The sequence below is a fragment of the Fringilla coelebs genome, assembly GCF_963513975.1.
Source record: "Fringilla coelebs genome assembly, chromosome: 1".
Classification (NCBI taxonomy): Eukaryota; Metazoa; Chordata; class Aves; order Passeriformes; family Fringillidae; genus Fringilla; species Fringilla coelebs.
The window spans coordinates 147,956,013-147,983,077 of record NC_140028.1 but is presented as its reverse complement, the minus strand read 5'-3'; the positions used below and the strand labels follow the sequence as shown (position 1 = coordinate 147,983,077).

The 27,065-nt window shown below is 40.8% G+C and overlaps 1 protein-coding gene across 6 annotated transcripts in view; it reads left to right on the top strand.

The window, feature by feature from the left end:
• The window catches only part of LOC311156477 (sodium channel protein type 5 subunit alpha-like), a 216,366-nt gene that overhangs the window by 24,537 nt on the left and 164,764 nt on the right, over positions 1-27,065 (top strand). For all 6 annotated transcript variants that reach the window (XM_084210431.1, XM_084210430.1, XM_084210428.1 and 3 more), the window contains exons 2-5: positions 15,030-15,348; positions 17,031-17,151; positions 22,455-22,542; positions 26,083-26,211. In XM_084210431.1, coding sequence (XP_084066557.1) covers positions 15,082-15,348; positions 17,031-17,151; positions 22,455-22,542; positions 26,083-26,211 — 605 coding nt within the window. In that variant the 5' untranslated portion in view covers positions 15,030-15,081. The remainder of the gene's footprint in view (positions 1-15,029; positions 15,349-17,030; positions 17,152-22,454; positions 22,543-26,082; positions 26,212-27,065) is intronic.

Genomic DNA, 27,065 nt, shown 5'->3' with positions numbered 1-27,065 from the left:
CTGAGAAAGCTGGCATTTTGTAAAATTATTTTACATGTTGTGAATGTAAAATAATCAAAATCATCTTGCTAGAGGTGATCTCTCAAGATTTACATGGAGTATGCTGGTGATATTGCTGTGCTTCCAAGGATCTCACTTTGTCACTTCTCATACTCATCCGGAAAAACAAAGAAGTTCATCAGTTTAACATTTTCCAAGACTATTAACTTTCACTTACAAAAAATGTGCAAATTACCTTCCTCTATTTAAGACTAGCAATCAGGACCCATTATATTCCCTGTAGCAGGGAAGACTGAAAGACATCACATTCCAGACCATACAAAAAAACCGTCTGAAATTCCAAATTTCCTCACTTCAGTCCACACACACCACCAAATCCTAGCATCCAGCTGTTTGTAGAGCTCATGTATTTCCTGAAGATGAAAACTTTTGCTTTGTGGCAACCTTTGAGCATCCATTAAAGCTCAGATGGTGGATCAGAGCAGATTGTGTGGTGCTGCCCATCTGCCCATCGGATGCCCGGGCTCACTTTTTAATAAGAGCAAGGAGCTGGTTGTAATGTCATGCAGTCATAATTCTTGGCAGTTGCTATAGTTCATATGTTTATTGGAAGCTGAAGCTTTGGAGCATTTTTCAGATGTCTTTACACTTCCTGCTTCAGTGCTTGGGATTTTTTTTTTTTTTCTCAGCTGAGCTCTCAGGGTCCCAAAGCTCTGTTTATTAGTGAAGGAACCATGTGTCCAGTGGAGTTTTTCATGGGGGGAGTGACTGAAAAAAGATGAACAAGTCCAGGAGCACCTGCCTGAGCAGTGCATGTTTGTAAACTTAGAGGGTTTTTAGATGTTTTGAAAAGGTCAGGGAGATAACTTTTCCTGTGAAAGAGCTGGGTATGGAATTCTGGGGCTAATCTGAGAGATGATAGACTCTTCCTTAGAGAGGAGGCAGGTTGTGTCAGACTGACCTGGGAGAAGGCAGCGCTTTCTGCTGTCTGAAGTGGACTGCAATTAAATAATCTCTGAGGCATTCAGGGGTTGCACTGAGGCTTGGAAGCACACTTTGAAACAGAGTAAATTATAGGGCAGCTAGAGTCAGGGGGGAGTTTATAGCTGGTTCATCCACAACATTTCCAGTACCACATGCTGTCTCAGCCACATGGATACTTTAGGAGAAGGCTCCAGAAGTTCTGAAGGAAGTATGTCCCTCTCCAGTCCTGTTCTCCACCCACTGTGCACTGAGGGTTCAGCACCCCTGTTCACCTAAGTCAGGCTGGCATGTGCTCCCAGCCATGAAATGAGGGCAGTGCTCCTTGCTGTGCAAGTGATGAGGGAGAGGAGATGCTCCTGGGGCTTCACAGCCCTTGGTGTGGGCTTTGGAACCTGCAGGGAGGATGATTTCCAGGCTTTTCTGGGGCAGCCCTGAAATGCAAGAGACAAGATTCACAAGCCTCCCTCATTTCTTCTTTTCCCATTGCTTCCATCTCAATTTAGGAAGCAGGAGAGCAATCAGAGAGGATGCTTGGAATCCCCACTCTCACAGCCCCAGCCTCCTGAATAAGCAGAGTAACGCCGGAGTTTCCCCTCAGGAAGGTGACATGGTATAAAATTTCTTCTAGGACAAAATTCCTTCTCTTAATAAGACCCCCATTGAAATAATCAGAGTCCCAGAGCTGAGATGCAGCTGGCCCATGTGCCCAGGAGAGCATTTCAGAATACTTTTACCCAACAGTTGGTCTGAGATCAAACAGACTTGGCATCGCGCTGTTTCCTGGATAACACGCCGTCATTATTTATTCATCTGAATCAAAGTGCTTGATGTTTTCATGCTATCAGTTAGACAGAGCCATATCGTCTGCCTCCCCTTTTTTTTTTATTAATTTGTTGTGTTTCAAGAAAGTTTTGAAGCTGTTGCAGTGGGAAATCCATAGCTTAAGTGGCAGCTTGCTCATCTTTTATTTATTTTTGTAATAATCCTGTTGTTACTCATTCAAAGCTCCAAAAGATCCTTGTCCTCAATCAAAAGTTTCATGTTTGGATGAGGCTGGATGACTTCAAGAAGAAAAGCATGTCTCCTGGCTTTGAATAGGTACTGTCATTTTCTTTGCTTTGTGATTTAAAGAGATAGCTTGTGTTTGGTCAAAAGCAAATAATTTTAAAATTTATTTTTATATTTGGATAAGGATGACCATGTAAAATTCCCAATTTTTTCATATGTTTTAAAAGCACAAACACAGGAATGTCAAGCCAATGGAGAACCAGCAATGGGATGTGATTAGGATGATTTCTGGCCTGTTTCCCATCATTCTTGGAGAGAAAGTGGTTTTTGTCACCCTATGAAAAATGGTGATTTTCTCTGATAAATCTGTTCCCTTTTCAGTTTGGAGGCTTCTTTGTTGCAGAAAGAAATTTGTAACTCAAAGTAGATGCTCTTTACTTTAAAGCTTCTCTATTGGAAAAGCATTTTTCTATAGAAATAGGGTTTCAATAGGAAATTTGCAGTCAGCTGTTCCATACGACAGGCGATGCTGCTCCCCCTTCCCCTCCAAAGGGTGGTTTCATACAGAACCTGCACTTCTGCAGATCCATACCAGTGCTGTGGTTTTATAAGCACATTTCCCTATTTTGAAATGTTTTCCTGTCTCCTGTTTTTGTGTAAAACATCCTCACAAAGGAGGAGGATGATTAATTGGAAACTACAGAGGAAACTACAAAATCAATTGCACTCAAAGAACTGTCTAATGCAGAAACTAAACAAATAAAAAACCCCAGAGGATTCTATGGCTCTCCTTATTCAGTCATCAGGCTCTTACTTGTTACTTGGAAGATTTTTTTGACACTAAACTATAACCTTTCATATTTCACCTTATTGGTGCTCAGCTGCACATTATCTGTGAACACAACAAACAATATTACAAAAATAGCTGAAAACTGTCTTGATGGACTGCAGTTATGGGGATTCTTTACACCAAAAAGAGTTCTGATCCCCAAACTCATTGTGCTTCTTTATAAAATTAATCCTTAAGATTTTCTGCTCATAAATAATTGTGAAATGACTGAACTTTAAAACATAAGACATCTTATATGCTAAACCTCATGGAAGAATAATCTCTTGATAAATTTAGTTTTAAAGTAATGGAAGCATAGATGATTGCAATTCTATTTTCAGACATGCATGGTAAAACTTTTCTATTTTGTTTGTAGCAAAGCCAGTTTAAGCCAGGACCTCCAAATGAAGATGGGGGTGTGAGAACAAGCAGGGTTGGTGGGGTGAACAGCCCTGGCCCTGGGTTTGGAGCCAGTTTTGTGAAGATGAACCCAGATTGTGTGAGATTAAATGTGAGATTTGAGCTGGTTGGTGCTCCAGTCGTGTCAGAAAGTCTGGAAGAGCAGGGCCGGTGTCTCTGCTCTCCACCTGAGCCACCAGAAGCAGAGCACACTGAAACCATCAGATCTGGGATCATTCTGTGTGCACCGAGGCACTGATGTCTGTCCTAGCCCGGCAATACCTAAATAACAGATACAAGTAGGCCAGGCTTTGGGTATGTAAGGAGAAAGGAGTTAAGATAAATCAGCAGAACTCTATTTTTTAGCCACTGTGAGGCTGAATGTGAAGCATGTGGACTGGGATTTCCCATTACTTTGTTAATGTGAGTATTCAATTTAATTTTGATTCATCTGGGAGAATCATAAATTGTAAGAATTGAGAGGATCAGTAAAGCTTTTAATGGTCTGATCTTTCAGGCTTGATGTTCTTCTTGCTTGGGCCTCAGGGCTGGCTTGCAGGCTCTCCTGGGAGTTCTGTGATGGTGTTTGCACAGCTCCCTTTGCCAGCAACATCCCTTCAGGGGACAAAAAGGTGAGGCAGGAGTCAGACTCGAGGACCTCAGGGGTCTTTTCCAGCCTAAATGATTCTGTGATTCTAAGTGATGCTGAAGCCCAAGGCTGCAGTGCAAAGCTCCAATCTGCTCTGCAGTGACCGTGTCTTCCAGGACATCCTTCAACTTCTTTGCAGCTCAGTGACTTGGAGAAAAGGGAGAGGCACAATTTCCATAAAGGATGGTGTGGATTAACCTTGTCTGGCTGCCAGGTGCCCACCAAGCTGCTCTCTAACTCCATCCTCTTCAGACTGGATTAACCCACCATAGATGGCAATTAAGCAATCTAATACACAAAAGATAGTCAATAGGCCCTTGGAGGGTATGAAAGATATCCTGGAGGCAGGGACAAGGGGAATCTGTGAAATGCCATCCAAATTTGCTTTTTTTCTTTCCTCCACTTCATTTCTCTCTTCTTTGTCTGACAGTAGAGATAGGATGGAGAGAGCTAGGGTCCAAGACAGCTATTCTGGAGTTAGAAGTTTTGGGAATAATTTTGGAAGGAAAGTAGAGACAGGGAAGAGTATTTTGGAGCCAAGCTAAACATTTATGTGGGAAGAGAGGAACAGTGCCATCCCACTTGTTCTGCCTTTAAAATCATTATATGCTTTGTTACAATCTGCAAGACAAGCCCAAGACTGGAATAGGAAAGTATCTGTGAGCTAGGACAGATGTGCACTTTCAGCTCTGTTTTGGATTGTTTTGTCGTGAACCCCCAGGAGTCATGGGTGCCACTAGCCCACATTTCACTCTACTTTTAAAAATATTACCTCAAAACCACTTCTGCCCATGTAACTGCATGGTCCAAACCTCAAACACCCCTTTAATTTGTAGAAACAAAATGTGAGGCATTAAATGTTTTCTAGATTTGTGAGTCTGTGGTGAGTCTGAGAGTATCAGGATAACCTGTGTGACCCCATTTCTGGGAACAGTGTGGTTGTCATTGACTAATTAAATGTATCCCATTTGGTAAAACTGAAGATCTATGTTATGTTCTAAAGTAATTGTGTGCTCTGGAAAGTTCTTGTAGAAGTGTTAAGGTTTGCCATGCACTGAAATGGAACAGCCCCTTGGTCCATTCCTTTGCCATCATGGGGTTGGAGGTGGCTGGTCTCTATTTTTGAAAAGAATCAAGGCAGAATTAAAACTACCACACCTCACACACCTTGCATCATATTCCACAATGGTCTGAATTTTGGGGGGTGGTATCTCTCAGTTCAGATGCCCCTGCTCTGTCAGAGAGAAGCAAACAGGCAAAGGTTGACACAGAGTTCCCAGGTACCTACAGGCACATATCAACACCAGAATTTTGGCGTCACAATAAACAAATTGAATCATCAGAAGCTTTGCTTGGGTCTAAAGCATAGTTTATCTCTCTGAAGTAGACATTGAAAACAGGAGAGATGACTCATGCCCTAGCAGTGCCTATTTCTCCCTGAATGTGTAACATCCTGCACTTCTTTGGTTTGGCTAATCTATTCCAATCCATCAGAGAAGCTACATTTTAGTTGATTCATTCTATTCTGAGAATATGAGGCTATTTCACAAGAGTTGCATGTCCAATATATATATTTTTAGTCAAAAATATCTAGAATACATTATTTGCCCTGTCTAAGCTTAGGAACTACGCTTTAGGATGGATAAAGATGGATGTAGAGAGGGGCAGGCAGTACTTGAATCATTAGACTCGTACATGGCAGATTAAAAATTAACAGATCTGATGAAAATCCTCCATTGCCTCGTCAAATTTGTATTTTTAGTTTAAACTGTCTTGAAAAAGCAAAAAGAAAATCTGAATGTTCAAGCAGTACATTCTGCATCATTTTAGGGCCCTGTCAGGGTAGGTGATGTTATAACTCATAGACATAATGTCATTAACCCCAGTATTTATATGTATATAGGAAGAGATTAGGTCAAAATATTGAATGATATCTCAGTGGAATTGCTGTTTATCGCTGCTATTAGTAATCACACAATCATATCACAGAATGGCTTGATTTGGAAGGAACCTTAAGGATGATTTTTTCCAACCCTCCCCTGCCATGGGCCATGACATCTTCCACTAGACCAAAAATCCCAACCTGGCCTTGGACACTTCTAGGGATGGGGTGTCCACAGCTTCTCTGAGCAACCTGTGCCACGGGCTCCCCACCCTCTCTGGGAAGAATTTCTTCCTAATATCAAATCTAAAGCTACTCATTTTCACTTCAAATCAAATCCTTCCTGTTCTACTTGTCTAAAGCCGCTCTCCAGCTCTCCTGGAGCCTCCTTAGGCACTGGGAAGTTCTGCAGTTCTCCCTGGAGCCTTCTCTTAGCCAGCTATTGCAGCCAGTCTTCATAAGAGAAGTGCTTCAGTGCTCTGACCATCTTTGTGACCTTTCTTTGGACCTGCTCCAACAGGTCCAAGTTTTTCCTGTGTTGGGGGTCCCAGATGTGGCTGCAGCACTCCAGATGGGGTCTCAGCAGAGCTGAGCACCTTCTTCCACTTGCTGGTCAGACTTCTTATGATGCAGCCCAGGACATGGTTGACTTTCTGGGCCAACCAAGTAATGAAAAAGTTGTTTTTAGGAATAATGTTCTTTGGGTTGTTTTGGTTTTTTCTTACAGGAAGTGCAAGCAAGTTCCCAAAATATGGAGCTAGTGCATTTTCCATTTAGAAAACACCGTGCATTAATACCATCATCAGATATTTCCCTTTCACAGGCCACTTGATGTATTATTTTCTGGTTTGCTCATTGACTGTTTGGTCCCATAAGCTAAATTAAGCAAGGAGCCACAGCAGGGTTTGCAATACTGGGCCTCTATTGTATCCTTCCAGTGCATTGTGCCTCAGGCCCAGCTGAGAATTACCAACCACTCGAGCATGCACCGGTGACACATAAATGCATGTTTGGATGTTAGTAAATGCAATGGCCCCAGCAGTTTTGTTTGGATGATTATATTATATTATTGCTAATTAACAGAAAATGTCATGACTTTTGGAATAGAATTGTTTGTGCAATGAGTTATTTACTCTGAAAAATCCTCCCATGTGAAAAGATGAGGAAATTGTACAGGGGAGAATGGGAGGGATGCTTAGGATGGCCACGGGGTTCTTGGAAGCGTGAGTCTCAATGGCATCAGTGGGACATAGCCAAAACCACTCCTGGTAATGTGACTCACTCATACACCTCTAAAATCATCCACATTTACCACTCTTTAAATGCTCCTCATCATTTGCTCAGATGTGCTTTGGGTTTTGGTTAGTGTCAGGAGAAATAAAGTTTAATTCAGCAAACCTACCAGCAAAATGTAGTAGCTGGAAGGCGGCAATCTTGGCGATAACATTAAAAGGCTACTAGATATTTTTAAGAAAAACCAATGAAAAATCCCTGGCTGCTCTGCCTCCATGTTTCTGTCAGACTAATTTACATAATGGTTTACAACATTATGTAATTCAAATCAAATCACTGTCAGTCAGCACCAGCATCCATTGCATCTTTTCCATGGAGCTATGCCGAGTGGCTGAAGTAAACTTTGAAAGGAACAGCAGAAGACAAATAACTCAGTCTCTCCAATGCCAGGGGTCTGACCCACTGCCTATTGCAGTCACACAAAATATTCCCCTTGACTGACATGAGCTGAGGATTGCACCCCCAGAACCCATGTAAGCTCTTAACTCTGATTCCTAAACTTGGCAAACAAACCCAGGCGGTTTTCAATCGCAAACAGGCAGAATATCCCTCCCCTCTGGACAGCAATAATCCCTCTCTGTCTCCCGGGGGGAGAAGGGGGTTGAAATCTCTTCCATCAGAGTAGTAGAGCCACCAGCTTTAGCCAAATAGTATTGTCAAATTTACAGCACACTGAATAATGAATCAAATCTTCGTTATATTCCAGCAAGCATCAACTCCCCGATAGATTCTGCTATCCTTCCTGAGTCTCCATCACCATTACCTGAAAAGATAATTTTGCCAGTGCACTTCTAAATCTGTGCCTTTTTATTTTTTCTCTTTTGTATTTTTTTGTCAAAGCAGTGAAAATGTTTGCCAGTAGCTGGGGCTCCATTAACACCAAAAATTATGCAAAAACCACAGACAGAGACCCTGCATCTTTGTCCAGGGTCACCCACCATCATAAACAGAGATGCTTTGCGTGGAACAAAGAGGAGAATAAGGTAGTAGTGACAAAATCTCACAGAACTGGTGTGAATGTCACTTGAGAGTTATTGCTGTGGGCAAGGACAGGTTTGTGAAAAGGTTATGTTTGCCTAGAATAAAGCAGGTGGGAGGAGGAGAGAATTTTCTTGGCTAAGGCACAGGAAAAGGATAGAGGTAGAGAAGGATGGGAAGCTGGGTATGTTGGAGGTGTGTGGATAGGGTGGGGATTAGTGAAGGAAGTGGTTTTGGAGCAAAGTGCTGTTGCAGACTGTCAGAACCTGCTGTTTCACCTCAAATCAGCCAGACGCAGGAGGGGGACCTGCCACCCTCCAACAGCTTAATTTTGTATAGTTTGGGTCTGTCTCCCCCAGCCTTTCACATCCAATTTTTTCTTTACCCTTCACCTCAGCCTCTTTTTGCTGGTGTCCCTTGAAAGAAGGAAAACCTAAATGGCTCTATTCACTATTAAAAATGAAGTTTAGTTGTTATGTCATGTTTGTCTCTTAATTCAGTGCTACCATTGTGAAAGAGGCCCTGGCTTTGCTTACAGAGTTTCATCCATCTCTCTTAATGTAAACATGTCAGTTCTGATGATTGGCTTTTATGAGTCTGTTTGTTTTCTGCTGATGAAATGTGTCTCCATAACTTAGAGGGGAGGGGATCAGGAAAGCCTTACCTATAACTGTGGTAATACATCACACAGCTCTCCAGACGTGGCTCCTTCTTCCCTAGAAGCATGCAGCCAAGATTTTGCTGTCTAGCCTAAAGCTGCCTTCTTTCTCTGGCATTACCATCCCATAATGGCACCAGAATATATTTTAATAGCTCTTTTGCAGCTTCCTTTATCTGTCTTCATGTCTTTACAAAACACTCTGTGAATAAAATGGACCAGATATGATACGTTTTATTCATTTGAGCATTCAAAGCACCTAGTGGTGTGACCACTGTGTATTATGTTTGGCACAACATGGAGTTTTCCTATAGATTTCTTCTTTCTTGTTCAAAAGCTAGTGACTTCATCCTGAGCTGAAAACATCCCTCTTTCTTGGTGGCTCTTTCCAAGCTCTGTTGGTTCAGAGTAACAAAGGAGAAATCTTTCCCTGGATCTGAAGGCTGTGTAGTTTATAGTAAAATAACTCTGAGGCCAATTTCTACTTAATTAAAATAGACATGAAAACCTGTTGGGTGCAAAGAATTATAATTCTCAGCAAAATATAGAGATCTGCATTGGTAACTATTATGTGCTGTTTCCCTCTTGCTTATTTATGTCACTTGGTTGCAGAGTAATTTGAAATAAAGACACCTGCAAAGAAAGCAGAATATTTTTAGCTCACTAAAAATATTTATTTTATCATAAGAGAAGACTTAGTGCCAGCATTTAATTCTTGGCAAAAAATTTATCATCCCCAAATACCCTTTCAGTATCAGGATGAAATATTCTGAATTCATTTCCTTTAGCACATGTTGGCTTTCTGCAGACTATTTTTTCACTAAGTCATTGGCAATGTCAGGATGCCATGATTCTGATGAGTGAGCAGCCAGCAAAACCCATTGAACCGGATTTAAAAGAAGATACTGCATAGGCAGAGCTGGTTGTGACAAAAGACCTGTGGGCCTGTGACTCTGAAGTTTTGTTTTGGGCATTTTGTGCTGCTTTGGTTTGGTTTTTCCCAATAATTTGAATGCAATGAGTTCTCTTACGTATTTTTTTCTGTCCCTGGTCAGCATCCATGGTGAGCAAGAGGGCTTGTTTTGGGAAATGTGTTATGCAATGTCACATCAGCCTGCAGGTTGGCCTTGAGACACGGGCAGCAAGAGGAACCCTGGCTCACATCTCCTCCTGTGTCAGCTTGGGCAGGTTTCAACACTGGGCTTTGCCTAGGAGAGCTCCAAGAGCTGAACCTTTCAGCCATTTCTATCAGGTTTTTGTGGAATACCATCATTTCCCCCTGCAGACCAGCCAGAGCTGAACCTGTCAGCCATTTCTATCAGGTTTTTGTGGAATACCATAGTTTATTCCTGCAGACCAGCCAGAGCTGAACCTTTCAGCCATTCCTATCAGATTTTTGTGGAATACCATAGTTTATTCCTGCAGACCAGCCAGAGCTGAACCTTTCAGCCATTTCTATCAGGATTTTGTGGAATACCATAATTTTCCCCTGCAGACCAGCCACGGGAGCCTGCCTGGTCCCCACCAGGCACTGGGTTCTCCAGCAGCCTTTTTTGCACCTCCACCTTGGAGCTCACCCAACAAGACGTTTCTGGTTGAACAAGCATTTGCAGATTGCCTTCACAGGGTGCAAAAAGCTCAGGCTTTTCCAGCTCCCTGCAAGCTTGGTTACCTTCTAGGCCATTAGTTTAATACCTCAGTTACACACTATCTGGTGTTCATGCTCTGGTGTGAAGGTGCTCTTTTTGAAGGAAACATTTCTAGCCAAATATTCTGGGTCCTGAGAGATCAGTTCCCCAGGTGTGACTTCCCTGGGCAGAGCTGTGCTGATTTATGGCAGCTGGAGATGTGGCTGATTATATGTGTTAAGAGCATGTGCTGCAAAAACAAGCATTGTTTGTGGTCTTGAAAAAATTATGCCTCTTGGAGGAAATAGAAACAAACCAAACATCAGCTTAAGCAGAAATAATGATTGTGCTGTGTAAATTTTTGAGGACTGCCTTGATGTGAGCACACAGGCCCTCAAAGCGTGTGCTAACAGCAACTGAAATTTTTCGGTTAAAAGAGAATTTCCCATGACACCTCCTCACTGTGGAATGTGAACTGTGGTATAAATACAAGTGGATTAAGTCTCAAAAGGTTGTTTGTTTTGTTTTGTTTGTTTGTTTGTTTGTTTGTTTGTTGTCAGTAAAATTATGAAGTGTGTCTCAGTCACCTAGACTCCTTTAGCTTCTTGATCTTTTTGCAAAACTTCTTTATTTGATCTGAATTAAAAACAGTTCTCCATGAAGTCATTACTTCATGTCTGGAATAAAACTTCCATGTGATCCCACATCAACTTGTAGTCTTTTTAGATCTGAATAGGTGTTTGTGTTTATGTGTAAATTTATGCATATGAATTTATTAATCTAGACCAGTGACATTAAATTAGATGTGTCATTGCTGTGTTCTTTATTTCCCTAGCTTACTATTCTTATGTTTTGCTGTGCTCTGCAGGTCAAAGAAAAATGCCAAAGAGATTATATGGAAAAGGAGTGTGTGGGGGGAAAGGATGACTGTGCTCCGTGTAGTCTCAGACAGAAAGAAAACCCATCCACATGACTGTTCTTGTTACCACAGCAGTTAGCAATGCAACATCATTATTTAATCACAAACATTTCTTCAACAAAAGGAGAATTTAGGGCTCTGGGATCAGTATTTGGTGAGAGTTTGGACTAGCAGAACTGCAGTGCAAACATCCCTCTCCCCAGCCCGCGGTCTGCAGTAGCTTCCTGAGTGGCATCATGGAAATCAGAATTGAGGACAATCCTACTCAAAATGAGCATGTCTGATGCCTTTAGCCTGTGAAAGACACTTTCACAACCTTGATCTTCCAGTTTGGTTCCTTTATTACCATTGCCAAGGGCCTGAAATAAAAGCTCATGAGTCCTTGATACGACAGAGGGACTGGCAGGGCATGCAGGTGATGTTCTGAGAACCTGAGAGATATTTTGAAATGGAGTGGCTGAAGCCCATGACACTAAGGTTAAAACTTTCTGAATAAATACAGGTGCTATCAGTACCTAATTTATTTGCTCTCAGTTCTTGCCACACCAAAGAAAGAATTCTTCTTGGGGCTTTATTTTCATATGCACGTTTTGTTTACATAACCAGTACATTTTATCAGCAACAACCGATGCTAACTGACCAAGCAAGAGGGAAATTTTCATTCTGTGCCTGGTGATATCGCAGAAACAATGTGTTTGAAGCCTTGTACTTCAAAAATATGCCTGTGAGGAATGGAAAAATCCGGGCTCATATTGTAAACACGTGAGTCACAGCAGCTATTATCTCTTAAGAAATGGCATTCCAGCCCTTTGATTCAGTCATTGATGATTTCCCCTTTTTAAGTTGTGGTGCTTTCTTACCCTTTTAAGAAACATCTGGGCTAACCCTGACTATTTGTAGAAATGTTTGCAATTCACAGATTAAAAGAAATTAGACATAGAAAGGACCCATGAAATTATCTTGTCCATTTCCTGAAAGCATATGTAATTGAAAAAGAATTGTGCTAAATATATATATATAAAAATGTGGAACTTTAGCTTATATACAATATGAAGACAAGACATGTCACAAATGTTCAAGTGTAAGGATGATGAAATGTACTTTTTTAAAAATAAAAATTAAATAGATGACTAGCAAAAACACTAATGAAGTTTGTGTAGGATTTTCCAGTTCTTTCTAGGCAGCTACCTTTCTGGAAATTATAGATAAAATTGAGATGAACTGGTTTTGACCAGTTTGAATTTGATTCAGTTTTCTAATGAGAGAGAGCTTTAATCAAAAATAATTCCTTTTAGAAAAAAATAATTAAAACTTCTGATGCCAATTAGTTTTTTTGGGCTATTTTATCTCCCTCACCATCCCCAATCTGTTTGTTTCTCTTTTGAGGACAAAAATTGAGTAGTTCTGTAGCTAGAATGACTTCTGTTGGAAGTCTTTGAGTCTAAGACTGTATGGACAAAGCACACACTTAGGTTTCCTTAGACTGGGAAGAGTGTTAAAATAGGACCAGCATAAGTAGCTTTTCTTACTTGCACCCAGGTTCCTGTGTCAGGGGCAGCAACTTCTGTTTAAAATAATTTATGGACCTTTTGCCACTGCTCTGTGATTTCATTAGAAGTTTTTCCAGTCTCATATTATTAGAAAAAGCAAACAGTCCTTCCCCATTCACTGCCTTGACAGAGCTCATGATCATCTGGACCTCAGCTAAAGCCCACAACGTTCCCATCTCCAGTTTAGAGACCTCCTCTCTGCCTTCCAGCAGCCCTGGTCAGCCACTGGCTTTTGTTGTTCCCCTTCAGCACTGAGACAGGTTTCATTCTGGAGAAACAAAAATGGAAAGGACAAAAAAATCTCAGAGAATTCTCTGGCCACCTGTATTGATGTCATTTATAGAAAGTGAAATTCTGTTTGCTGAGTCACAAAGTGTTGGGCATGGGAAACGCAATTTGTGGGAAAGCTACTAATTTCCTGTTTTTCAGGAGGAAGGGGATAAAACAAATGACATGGAGGGGAGAGGGGAAAGGAAAAAGGAGAATAAATCTAACAAAAGAAGAATGTCAGAATACCCCAAACTCCGGGGAGGATATTTCATTTTAGCCCTGCTTGTTCAAACCAGCTGTAATTCAGAGCATAATGTACAAGCTCCAGTAAATCATTCCTGTGTGATAGACTGTGATCAATGACAATTTAATGAATTCATTTTAAAATGAAGTCAGAATAGGAGAGACAGTAGTTATTTGAAAGCGTCCTTTACTCAGAGAAATTGAGTCAATAAATATGCTATTTGTCATGCAGAGTCCAGTTAGAGTCTTGTTTGCTAACAAAAATGCTGTCATCACAGAGCCTAATAGACGCAAACTATCTGGAACTATCCATTGTAAACAGACAAATTCCATCTGAAAGCAGAAAACAAATGTTGTGCCTGAACAAAGAGGGGGATCCTGCACACGTTGCTGAATGAAAGAGGGTAGCCCACCTCAAAATCTACTAGTTTGTTTGTCACCAGAGTGTGTTCTGATGGAGCATGAATGGCCTGGTGGTGGCAAAAATACAAGGTCTGTGTTTCTTCTGTGCAATGAGTTTTAATTGTTGCAGAGTGAGGGCTTCTCTTGCTGGAAAAACATGCCTCCAAAGTAACTTTAAATTGCAAAATGCAGCTTCAGTGAACTTGGATGGATTTGTGCAGGCTGCTAGAACAGGGATAAGCTTCATCCTTTTTCAAACAGTAGTTTTACATTAATTTTCACAGCTATCCGTGTTGTTTAGTGCAGATACAAGAAGGTTTTTTGTTCGGCTGTGCTTTTCACGCTTGGTTTTATTCATGTAAGTTGAAGAGATGGGAAAATTCATACTTGTTTTCATTCAGGCAGAGACTGGAAGTGTTAACATTGAAGTACCATCAGGGCAAGATGATCAGACTTTACAGGTTTGGGTTAGAATCATAGAATAAAAGAATATCCTGAGCTGGAAAGCACAAGGATCACTGAGTCCAACTCCTGGATATTCAAATTGGTCTTGGATTAAAGGAGCCTGGTTTTCAGATATGACAAGCTGGCAGCAGTGGCTGTTCAGCATCTTGGAAGCTTGGTGTGCTCTCATGAAGGTCCCAGAGCTTTTCCAGGCACATTTGATCTTCCACCACCCTTCAGATTTCAGGGTGTGGAGGAAAAGAAACTGGTCAAAAGTCCTGAGGAGATATCTTGAAGATGGTATTTCCTATCCCAAAGGAAAATTAAAATTCTGTTACAGAAGCCTAAGACACAGATTATAAAGGTTTTTTTATGGGATTTAAAAATCTAAACTTGACCCTTCACTCTTTAAATTTGGAATAGAACAGCTGGGGCATTTTTAGATTTTACATCATGTGGCCAGACATAGGCTGATTTAGATCTGCCTTGCAGTCATCTTAGGAACATTGTTCATCCACTCCCAAAGCTGCATTTTCAAAAATGAGTTAGGAATCTGAATCTCTGTGGCTTTCAATGGAACTTAAGCTTGTGTGAATCTAAGTTACTTCTTTGGATTTAGTATCCCAAGTGACTGAAGAACTGAAGAATATTCCACAATCTATAAAGTCTGTTTAGATTTGATCATGTGTGATTTCTCATTGAAATTACAATTTCAGTCATTTTTGTTTTCCTTGATGTTCTATTAACCACATAAAAACAGATGAAGAGCTTCCTGATAATCTATAACGAGTTCCTTGGGGGTTGAGTTTGGTGGGGATTTTTTCCATTCTGCCGGCTTCGTTCTTCTCGCTTTTCCTCACGTCGCTAACTTCTGACAACTTTTTTAATTTCAGCTGTTTCCACTACTAGGAGTAAAGACCAGTAAAGACAAAGCAGGATGAAAAGATGGCTGACTTCTTGTTACCACCGGGTACCAACAGCTTCCACCGGTTCACGCCCGAGTCCTTGGCTGCCATCGAGAAGCGAATTGCAGAGAAGCTCGCCAGGAATGCCAAGCAGGAATACAGAGAGCAGCTGGGCGAGGAAGAGAAGCCTCAGCCTCAGTTTGACTTGCAAGCTTGCAAGAAGCTGCCTGATATCTATGGGACTGTTTCTCCAGAGCTCATTGGGGAGCCCTTGGAGGACATCGACCCTTTCTACAGTGATCGTAAGGTGAGCACCAGCCTGCTCCTCTGCCTTTGCTAAAGCATGACCTCTGCTTTGGGTGCTCTGCTTGTTATCTTTCTACAAAAATAAAAAAATACTTTCCCAGATTAAGGATCAGAATGTTGGCACGAGCAAGGCTCCCAGAAAACATCTAAGCAGGAGGGCAGAGAGGGATAAAAAGCATAATTTAAACTCGTGTGTTTTCAGATAACCCTGAGAATGAATATGCAATATCTGAAACGAGCAGAGCAGTAGCTGAGTTAATTTAAGCCAGAGGTTTTTATCTGCCCTATCTTGCCTTCTGCATGAGCTGTGACTTCGCAGGTCTGTTGTTTATCACTTAAGCCCCTTAATGTTAAGGGCTTCTGGGTGACTTGAGCCTTGTGTGAGCACTCTGCACAAGAGCGGGAGGCACCTTCGCAACCATTCCTGGAGAGCAGCGGCTCTGCTCCGGCTGAGGAAGAGCAAAACTCCATTTAGGATGACCAAAACAGCAGGAGGGAGGTGTGAGCAGCATGTGCAGTGCTGGCACTTTGCAGAATGGTGAACTTTGTCCCAAAGCGAGCATCACCTGATGAGGGATCACGTGCAGGCTGGACCAAAGCCACAGCAGTGCAAACAGCTTCTGTCAAAAGGCTGTTGACAGCAGAGCTGGGCTGCTTGCTTACTACAGTTCATTCCCCTTTCCAAACATTTCACAAAACAGAGGACAAAATAAAGCTTGGAAGCCCTTTATATTTTTAGGCAGCTTCCAGCTTTTTCAAGTATGGCTGCTCCTGATTTTTGGCTGTGCTATTTCCTGTAAACAATGAATGAATATGCTCATAATGGTACTTCTATTCAAACAGTGTAGAGACAGGTGCTAGAGCTACAGAACAAAAGTTAAATGGGTAAAGACAAACAGATTACTTACCTGGAAGGGCCAGAATTAATTTACCTTTTAATTTGCCTGCTATCCCTGGGCATAAGCAACAGGATATAGATTTGCAATTTTAGTGCCATGAAGTTTTTAGACTCAAGGTGTGTGAATTGCTTAGATTTTATATATTGGGTGTCTCAATTCTGTGTCTGAGTGAATATTAGTTCCTCTATGCCTGGTGGGGCATCTTCAGAGCTCTGCAAATTGGGTCAGCATCAATTCACTTTTGGTTTTGGTTTAAGATAACTCAGAGAATTGTTTTTCTCTGGCCATATTCATCTGAGCACAATGAGAGTGCTTCAGTGCCAAGGTCAGATCCTATTCTGGAACCATGCCTCCTACAACTTTTTGGTTGGTGAGACAAAATTGAGAGCAATAAAGTGTTCAAAGTGGATCAACAACATAGTGAGATCTGCGACACCTGGGAAAAAGAGCATAACATAATTTTTTCCACCACATTTTAGTCTCCAGGTAATTTTTTGTTTTTAAAGGTGATTCTGCTCTCTTGCCAGCCCCATGGTGGAGGTGATGACACCAGACCCACTAAGGGCTGGAGAAAGAAAAAATACTTGAGATATTACAACAGGACAGTCAGTTCTGTAGGGAAGACCTTGGACAAAACTTTTCACCAAGTGGGAAGGATTTTGGGGGTCTTGGGAGGGGGGAAAAGAATGGGATGCTGGCAGGAATTTCCCAGTGGGATGTGGGCTGGAAAAGCTGAGCATAAATGCAAACACTGAATGTTCTCATTTTCTGTTTTGTTTTCCAGACATTTATAGTACTGAACAAAGGGAAGACAATCTTTCGATTTAGTGCCACTCCTGCCTTGTACATACTTAGTCCTTTCCATCCAATCAGAAGAGCAGCAATTAAAATTTTGGTACATTCATATCCTTTCTGTTGATTTTCCTCCTCATGTATTTTATATGGGTTTTAAACACAGATGGATGGAAGTCAGAAACCATTTTATTTCGTTAAGCTGTTTTAAATCTTCTGGCTGAATTTGCCTGCACAAGCAGAAATGCACTTGGATTTTCGGTTTGTTTCATTTTATATTGTTATGTGAGCTATAAAAATGACTCTATCATACTGCTGGCATCAGATAATATGAACTGCACTGGAGAGTCTGGTGAGTTTACTCAGGATTAAAAGATGGGAAGGGACTGATCATCTCTGCTGAAGGGAAAGTGGGTGTAGTACCCCAGAAAGAAAGGGAACCAGGGGGGAAATCTGCACTGATGGAGAGCTTTGCTACCAAGCACTTCAGCAATCCCTCCCAGAGGTAAAACTCTGTGACAATGTCTGCAGACACAATTTAATTTTGGACTGCTTCAGACCTGATTTTTTTCTCTCCTGAAACAGAATATTTTAAAAAATGTTTTGTTGATTCTTTTCTAGTTTGTTTATTTGGATATATTATCCAACAAAGGAAAAAGGCACGGGCTGTCCTGCTGGACCTTCCAATGGAAGGGCAATGCCTGATTTCCTGTAGCTCTGGTTCTGAAGTCATGCAAGACAGGCTGCAATGGTTGGTTTTTCCACACAACCTCAGAAACATTATATTCTGATATAGTCACATCTCTCTGGAAGGCCAAACTGACCCAAATGTTCAGCTTTGTGTGAACATTACTAAAAACACACCTTTTTTCATGACTTGGCTGCTTTCTCTGGGGTGCACATGGGAGACCAGGCAGTGATAATTCAAAGACTTCACATGCTGCTCTGATCATTCTGTGATGTTTTAGTGATGGAAGTCCCTCATCTGCAATGCTCATGTCCACCACAGAGAATAAATTAATACTAAGTAGGTAGCATCTTAGAAACATTGGTTAATTATCAAATTTCAGGGAAAACAAATAGGGAAATATAAATTAGATTCCCACTCCATACAGAGAGGAGTCAAAAAAAAGGTGATACTATAGATATTCTATCAAAAGGAAAAACAGGTGAAAGTTCTGATTGCAATAATTCTATGCAAAAAATGAATATGTGTTATCAGGCAAGATATTATTATGGTTACTAAGAATACACTGTAGAATTCTGCAGAGAGATGAGCTGGTGGATCAGATTAAGTGTGCACACAATGCAGCACATTCTGCTGCATACCTAGAGCCCAACCAAGTTTTTTAGGCACAGTTACCTCAGCACAGCCTTGCTGAAGTTAATCAAGGTCAAGGCATTTGCCCAGGTGTGGCTAAAGTAAGAATCTGAAAATTGAGCTGCTTAGAAAGAAATTGAGAGTATTGCCTCCAGCTTTGGAGGTTTGTTTTTCTCCTCTCTTTTTTCCTACATTTTCTGGTGAACCCAAGAGGTCACAGGAATGTGTAGCACAGGAGCTACATGCCCTTGGTAGCAGTTGAACAGAAGATAAATAAGCAAGAAATCTGTACCACATTACTTCCAAGGATAAAGACCACAGAGGAGAGCATTTAAAATGTCTGTCAGGAAAGAAATATGGTCAGATAAGGAGTGTAAGATTTTGGGAGTGGCAGGTATCAACACAAACATGAGTTGAGCTCCAGAAAGACAGAAATTATCACCTTGTGTTGATAATGTCAAGAGATCCAACAGCTCAATCTTTGGCAGGCACAGGCAGGAGAGAAAAACTCCAGCTCCAGTGAGACAACGAAGATCCTGCATTAGGCACTGATTTGTTTTCTGTCAATAAAGACCTTTTGTATCAACCTGAAATACAAAGGCCAAGTGGCTGAGCAGGCAGTCAATATCCCAGGCAGAAAGGAGCCCGAACCCGCAGGTACTGAAGCAGATAATATCCCAGACATGGACCTGGGACCCAGATCTATCCTCTTGCGTGACTGTAATCAAGCAATCTTTATTTTCCCCAGGGCAAAAGCCTAAAAGGAGCATTAGCAAATGGTGCCCTGTCACGTAAATATCTATAGCAGCTTCTTTAGTGGATGCCATATTGCAATTTCCAGCCATTGAGTGCATCATGAAGGCCAACAGTGGAACAGAATAGAGAGGACAGAGTAAAATCACCCCATAAAGAAGCTGTGGGGGTCACATTTCCTGGTTAAGTAGCTGTATGTGGAGCTCTTCCTCTGAGATGTCTGGCAGGGTAGATGCTGTGTGTTCACTGCTCATCCAGCCCAGACTGAGAAGTACAGTCTTTCAAAAATACACCTTTCCAAGGGGAAAAACTCCCACAGCCTCCTACTAATGTTTATTACAACTAATAATGTAACTTTAAACTCCTTCTAGGTATTTCTCCTCTTATTCAGATTCTGTGAGGCCTCTTGGATGGTCCAGGGACCACATGGCAGCCCTGAAGGTGGCCCTGCTCCATTCCTGTCCCAGAGGACATGGGGAGTGCAGGATTGTATCCCCAGTGGGACGAACACTTTCTGCCTTCTGCATCATTATTAGCTGTTATTAACATCTTTATTAACTATCTCCACCTTTTAATGAGATTAAATCACTGGCAGTATTTCCTCGATGTTTAAAAGACTCCTCTTAGTTCTTCTTGCCTGCAAGCCAAGGACCATTCTGTGGTGTCCTTGGTTTCGCCAAGCGATTTGCTAGCCTGTATAAAATCTGCAGCAATTCTAATTTCTAGTTTTTCTAGGTTTTATAGCTAGTTTTTCTCTCTTTATCACTGATCCAAACTGGAGGTTTGGTAAAAATGACCTTCCTTGGTGCTAAAATTATGGATTCTGGTGCATCAGAAAAAGAAAAATAATCTTACAGAATTTCCAGTCTTTGTCCATATTTTCTGCTTGCAGCTTTCCTCCCATCTTATTTTGCACACTTTCCATAAGGCAAAATGAGATCTTGTGAAGCACCAATTATACATTCAATTCATTGGGACTAACCTTTGCTTGCACATATTATTTGTAATTTGGCAATGATCACCTAAAGAGCCTCTAGTATTCAGTCTGCTAATTAACAAGTATCCATCATAATGAAGTCTAGAATAGAAGTGTGCTGCGTTTGACTCAATATCTTTGTGCTAGGAGATAAAATTTATAACTTTTAGAATTGGTTTGTGCAAAGGCTATTCTGTAACCTCAAATTGGAAATAATAGGTTTAATTTATTGCAGAAAGGATCCTGATGAGTAGCTTAGTATATTTAGTTTGTAGGCTTTGGAAAATTTGATTTAATAGCAGTTCTAAGATAGGGAATGGACAATGCTGCTAATACAGCTTATCTCAGTTTTATCTTCTTTGCTTTGTCCTTTCTGAGTAGATCATAATCATGGACTTTGTCTAAAGCAAACAATTGCATTCAATTTCAGGTAGGAATGCTAATTTTCATTCTCTGGGGATTTCTGTTTTCTCTTTCTAATTTAACACAGACCACTAATTTTGGTGCATAACCTGCTGAAATGTTTAATACTTTCATGTTCTTTGTAGCTTTCAGCTTGATGATGAAACCCAGACTGAATTTGTAGTGTGTTTCTTGTCCCAGAGCTGACCCTTACGTTTTCAATCTGTGTGCTCTGGTTTGTTCTCTTTGGTGCTTGAATAAGGAGATGATGACACCTGCCTGCAAGTGAGCACTTGGGAAAGCTGTTAGATTCAGTTTGTATCACAAGGAAACAGGCATAGAGATCAAACCAGTGACCCTAAATACCAATAGAGGAGTTTATTTTCTTGGAATTGAAATATGCTATTTGTTTGACATGATCTGAAGATAGCACTCTGGTCTCCTGTGCTTCATCCACAGCATTTCACTAGTTGAAAAAGTAATCCAGTGTTTCCAGGCTAGCTGGAACTTAATAATTATGTTAGCAAGAATGAAAAAACTTAACAGAAATATATCTGAAGCTGATGTGAGCAAATGTGAGCTGGTATCAGACATCCTTCCCAGTCCTTCAGTAGGAGGTGTTGGCCCAGAAGTGGAAGATGTTTGTGAGATGAGCAGTCCCTGTGAGTTCAATTACTGCCTTCTCTGGTGGCCCTGGGGAGTCCTCAGGTTGGTTACTACCAATTTAACCTTGCAGTTGCTTATGTGGCCCATTGGAAAACGTTCCACTCTGTATTCAGCAGAGATTTTGGCTCTGCAAGAGGATAAATTTAATGCAAACATTTCAGGATGTAGGTTTGAAACTAAATCCTTCAATCACTATTCTCAAAGAAAAAAATAACACAAACAGAAACAACTACAGAGATGAAAAAACCCAAACCAAGCCAAACCAAACCAAACCAAACCAAACCAAACCAAACCAAACCAAACCAAACCAAACTTTTCTTTCTTTTTTTTTTTTAATCTTTTCAAAAAAAGGCAGAAGAAATTCCTTTTTGGGTTTTACTTACATTCCCTGGGAAGGGTCCCTGCCTGTTGACTGGGTTGCAGGCTTTTTTCCTTTGCCTTATCTTCTGTAGTTAGATTTTCCTGGTTGCATGGGACCAGTTACTGATGCAGGAGAATCCCATCACATTTTGTAATTTTTTTACAGGAAGCGGCATGTGCTTTTAGGAGAGCCACCCAGTGAATAATGTTTTCAATTTCAGGAATTTGATTTAGGGTGCTTTTTATGTTTATGGTTTCAGCTTAGCAGCAAAGTGTATGAACTGTGCACTGGGAGGTTTGTTTTAGCCTCCAAGTGGGGAACCTGGTCCCTCAGCAGAGGCAGAGAACCCTGCAGACCAAGGCTGCCTTTTTGCCCAGCAGGTTTGCAGACCAAGCCTTAAAATTTGTGCTCTGAAACTCATACTTGCTTTTAGTGAAACTTTATACTTAAAGCGAGACCTCAAGCCCATTAAAGAGATTAGAAAGACCAGATTTGTAACTTTCCCCCACTGCCTGAGAAATGTTTCAGGATAAAAAATGAAGTGGGAATTTGCAGACACAGGTTTTTCTGTGGATACTTAAATGAGACTAATCCTTCTTTTCATACAAAGTTGTGCACCTATGCACATTGTCATCTGACCAACACAGCTGTAAATTTGGGGTATTGTACTTTCAAAGGACTGCAGAGTCAGTACATTTGTTTACTGTAAAAAGTATGTTTAAAAGATATAGGAAAAGAAAAAAAAAAGCAAGGAAGGTTTCCTCATTTTTCTATGTTTATATAATTATTTGTCTCCCAATGCACTTGCAAACAAATGCTTATAGTTCTTGAAGCAACTTGCAAATGGTGATTGAGCTGTCACATCTTGTGTGAAAAGAAAAAAATTTATGAAGTCTTGTATCGAATGCATTGTTTTCCTTAATTTGCCTCTTTACATTGTTCAGTATGTTTATTATGTGCACTATTTTAACAAACTGTGTGTTCATGGCACAATCAGAGACTCCGTCATGGAATAAATATGTTGAGTAAGTATCCTTTACAGCTGTCCCATCCTCACCTCAGCCTTCCTCTTCCTTTTCTTGTGTTCCTATTTGCATCTTGTTTGCTATTGTCTAATTTCTTTCCAGCAGTACTGACTGTGGTGTCTGCCCTCACAAAATGTTTTTCCAGGTAGTTGTTTTAGCCTGTGAAAACTCCCTTAGTAAGCAAACTAAACATTTTCAGTCCATGAATCTCCTGCTCTTTGCCAAAGGCACCTTTTATGCTGCATCTGGATGAAATCATGTATTGAGGACAAACTTGTTTGAAACTTGTCAGCCTTCCACAGTTCCCATGGAACAGATTTGATGGTTGGGCACATCAGAATAGGCTGATGGAGCTTAAGTTGAATTATTTCAGAGAATAGTTACTGAACTGACTTAGTTCTATCCTTGATCTGAAACCTAATGGAAGAAAAAGTTTCTTTTGGACAGAGCACAGCATGAGAAGTGCTCCCCTGTAATCATTGGCAGGAATACTTTATGAGCATCAAAGTATCTGGGAACACCTCTGTGAGAATTCCTGTCTTTTTAGCTGGACAAGCCTTCAGGAAAAATAGCAAATGTGCTGCTTGAAGGGGGTTATTTTTTGTTGTTGTGGGTTTTTAAATTAATTTTAAAAGAGTTTAAGGGACTTCAGTGAAATGAAAACCCATTTCATTTCTTTAAGTTGCTTAAAAATATTCCTTTTAGAAACAGATACCAGATGCACAAGCTAATCAACCTACAGTGCATTAAACAATTATTTTGGCTCATTGAACCAATCAGAACACACTTTTTATTTTTGACTGACATATGATAAATGCCATCTGCTGCTTCATAGCCTGGTGGTTGGTCTACTCAGGGCTGTAAGAAAAGACAGTAAAATGCCCTTATTTAGGTTCCATAAAATCATGCAGGACACATCTTCTAGGCCATAAATTACTAATTATAGGCAGCACTGAACCAAATATTTCATCCCATCACAATAACATCTTAATCCCAGGATGTTTCATGTATAGTGTGGTACCCTCAGGTATGTCTGTGGCTGTCCTTTCCCCTGACGTTGTCCTTCTCCTATTAAAAACTTTCATAACCATTGCCACGATGTTTTCTGCTGATTCACAGACATCTCATCCACGTGATGATCTCATCAAAATTTGGCTAGTTGGTGTACAGCTGGAAATTCAAACATTTTGGAGGGAAATACCATGCAATAAATACCACAATACTATTATTGTGTCTTCTGCAAGCAGGAGAATGTGGATGATTTTATCAATGCATCAAGCAGAGCATGCAGAAAACATAGAGCAGAAATGCAGAAGGACTCATGCAGCATGGAGAGAATCCTTCCAGGTTTCCTCTTCTCCCCTCATATCTCTCAGCTTTTCCTCCTCAAGTGCATGGAATGAAATCAAAGTCAAGTGCTTTGGAGGAGCAAAATAACCCAATGAACTGTAATTCAAATTGATTAATATTGGATTTGGAGAAGATACATTTAATCCATTTTGTTCTGCTGTTTCAGAGACTCACAGGGGATAGAAGAATAACCTTGTGCAAATATTTGTCCTAGATCTTCCTTTAAAGCATTTTTCTTACCATTTTGAAAAAAAAAAAAAAGGAATCAATTCAACTTTCCCCCACTAAAAATTTTTTTTAAAACCCTGACTTTTGTTGTTAAAGAAGCTGTTCAGTTGCTGGAGGACTTTGCTCGATCCATTTAGAATTAGACGATGATTATACAATCAATTAAACCCATCTGACATGCTGAATAAATACAAGTGCTTTATCATTTTAATGAGCTTATGTTAAGTATTTTTTTTTTTTTTTTAGTTCTTTGCATGTGTTTTCTGTGTGTATTACTAAATACACATGCTTAAAGAGACTGTCACATGGATGACCTATATTCGAAATACCAGAGCAAAGCTAAATAGGAGCTGTGAAAAAATTAGGTACAAGATAAAGCTCAGGTATATGGTCAAAGAAGAGCTGTGAGACACATTTGATGCCCGCTGCTGCACCCAAACTGTCAGGATAATCCCCATTTTAAGATGAAACACACTGAGATTTTATAACATGTGAGTAGCACTACAGTGTGGCACGATGGCAGGAGGGAATGATATCTGCATATTTGACCAGGTGCAGTTCAGTGTAATGCAGCTAAATATATTTTATGCATAATGTTCTTCCTTATATGACCCCCTTCAATCTCTCACACCTTTTTTCTACCAAACAGGAATCTGACTGTTAGAATTTTTTTTAAAGTGTGATGGCATCAATTGATGTTTAGGCACTGAAGAGAAAACACAAGCCAGTATTTCCAGTGACAGCCCTTCACATCATGACTTGTGAGATTTGTGTTTTAGTGGATTTGAGGTGTTTGAGGTTTTTTAATAGGCTTTGGTATTGTCTGCATCTTCATTAGGAGAAAAGGGGTAGGGAATGCCCATGGTAGACACTAAACATTTTTTTCTTTTGGTAAGATATGGCCTAGAATACCCAGTCCATTGGGCTAGGTGTCTCGGGCAGCAACATTAAAAAAGAGCTGTTGTATGCCCTGAACTCTGTCTCTGATGGCAGGTAGAGCCCTGGGTGAGTACAGATCTGAGAGCTATAAATCAGAGGCATTACTGTCCTCCACAGAGATTTGGCTAAATTTTATTACAAGTGTCATCTTTATTATGAAAGGTAAGATCTATGTTCTAGCCCAGATCATCACAGTCAAGAGGCTGTTGGTAATAACTCAATTTACCAGGGGAAAAAAAAAACTAGCCTTGTGTCTCCTTTACTGTCAGGCAGGTAAAAATTACTACTTACAGTAGTCAGGTGGGAGTTTTTCAATTCTTTTTCACTGAGGGCGTTTTGTTGTTTAATTCTCAAGGCTGGTGCGATTTGCCAGGGATAGTGAAACGCAAGGGAAGTTGAAGGAGAATTACCCTTTCTAGCTGATAAAAACAAGTGGTAGCATTTTTTTAATCTCCAAAATGTCTTGGGCAGGAAGAGATGAGACGTATGAATGGAACAACCACCCTCCTTCCAACTGGAAGAACAAGGAGTGTGGCATAATGCTGCCCAGAGAGGTTGTAGGCTTCCCATCCCTGGGAGTGCTCAAGACCAGGTTGGATGGGTCTCTGATCAGCCTGGTCTAGTGGAAGGTTTCCTGCTCATGGCAAGGGCGTTGGAAGGAGATGATTTTTAAGCTCCTTTCCCACCCAAACCATTCCATGATTCCCTAATCCACTCTTGGTCCCCTGGAGATGGCAGAGGTTCAAAAGTCCCACAGCCCAGCTTAGCAGTGTGATGTCCATGCTTGACTTAATGAGTGAGAATTCATCAAGGGACATCAATTCATCAATTATCTTCATTCTGAGAGTGTCCCCAGTATTTTGCTGTTCCTCACCTGTTCCTTGTTCCACACACACGGCCGTTTATGCAGAGCCCAGCGCTGCAGCTGTGACTCGCATGAGCAACCCCAGAGTTGTGCCCCTGCAGTTTCAGCTGTCTGCTTCTTGCTAATTCTCTTTCTTCTTTGGCCACTCTGTTCCCCAGGTACACTTTCACTGGCATTTACACTTTTGAGTCATTGATAAAAATATTGGCAAGAGGATTTTGCATGACAGAATTCACCTTCCTTCGGGATCCATGGAACTGGCTGGATTTCAGTGTTATTGTTATGGCGTAAGTAGCACTCCTTTATATTTTTCAAGAGAGTTATATGCAATAGAACTTTTTAAATGGTTGTCTGGATGTTTTGGTGGTTTTTTTTCTTCACTCAAATTTTACTGAAAATGAGAAAAGGCTGAAGTGTATTAGGAAGGAGGATTTTTATCCTGAGTGGTTTCAGAGGAAGAAGTCTGAGGAATTCTCAGTTCTGTTCTCTGAATTCGCTACACAATTTTGGAGAAATTATTTACTCTCTCTGTGCTCCACAGAGAGAGCTGTTTGTAAAATATCTGTAATAATATCTGCCTATCTAATGTAGTTTTGGGAAGCCCCAGACCCCTGAATAGAAAGTGTTGTAAGTGTGACTGAATACCCACGTGTTTAAATCCCTATTTATACTCTATCTATCCATCACATCATCAGAGCTGTTTTCACGTCCCTCTTTTCACAAACCCTTTTCACCTGGAAAGTAATTACTATTTAACTATAGAGAATTAATTTGTAGTCCTCTGAAACTTGTTATATATCTTGGAAATAGAAATTTGGCCCCCACCATTATATTCCCCTTCAGCTGTATGCTTCTGCCTAGATTTTTAGAGTTCATTGAGGACATGTGGGGTTCTGGTGCTGTGAAGAAGGTGATGGATTTGCAACATCCAGACAGCTAAAAATACACAGGGGTAGAGAAGCAGTCAGCCAGCACTCACAGGGGACTCAGGGTCAGCCCAAGCTCTAGCCAAAGGCAGAGGTCTGACACTCTCAGTAATCCAGCTAAGACAGAAATCCAGATTTCTTCATAGTCACAAAAGAAAATTGTGCAAAGAAGGAGTGCCATCTTGAACTGAAAGCTGGCAGAGATGCCTGAAAGG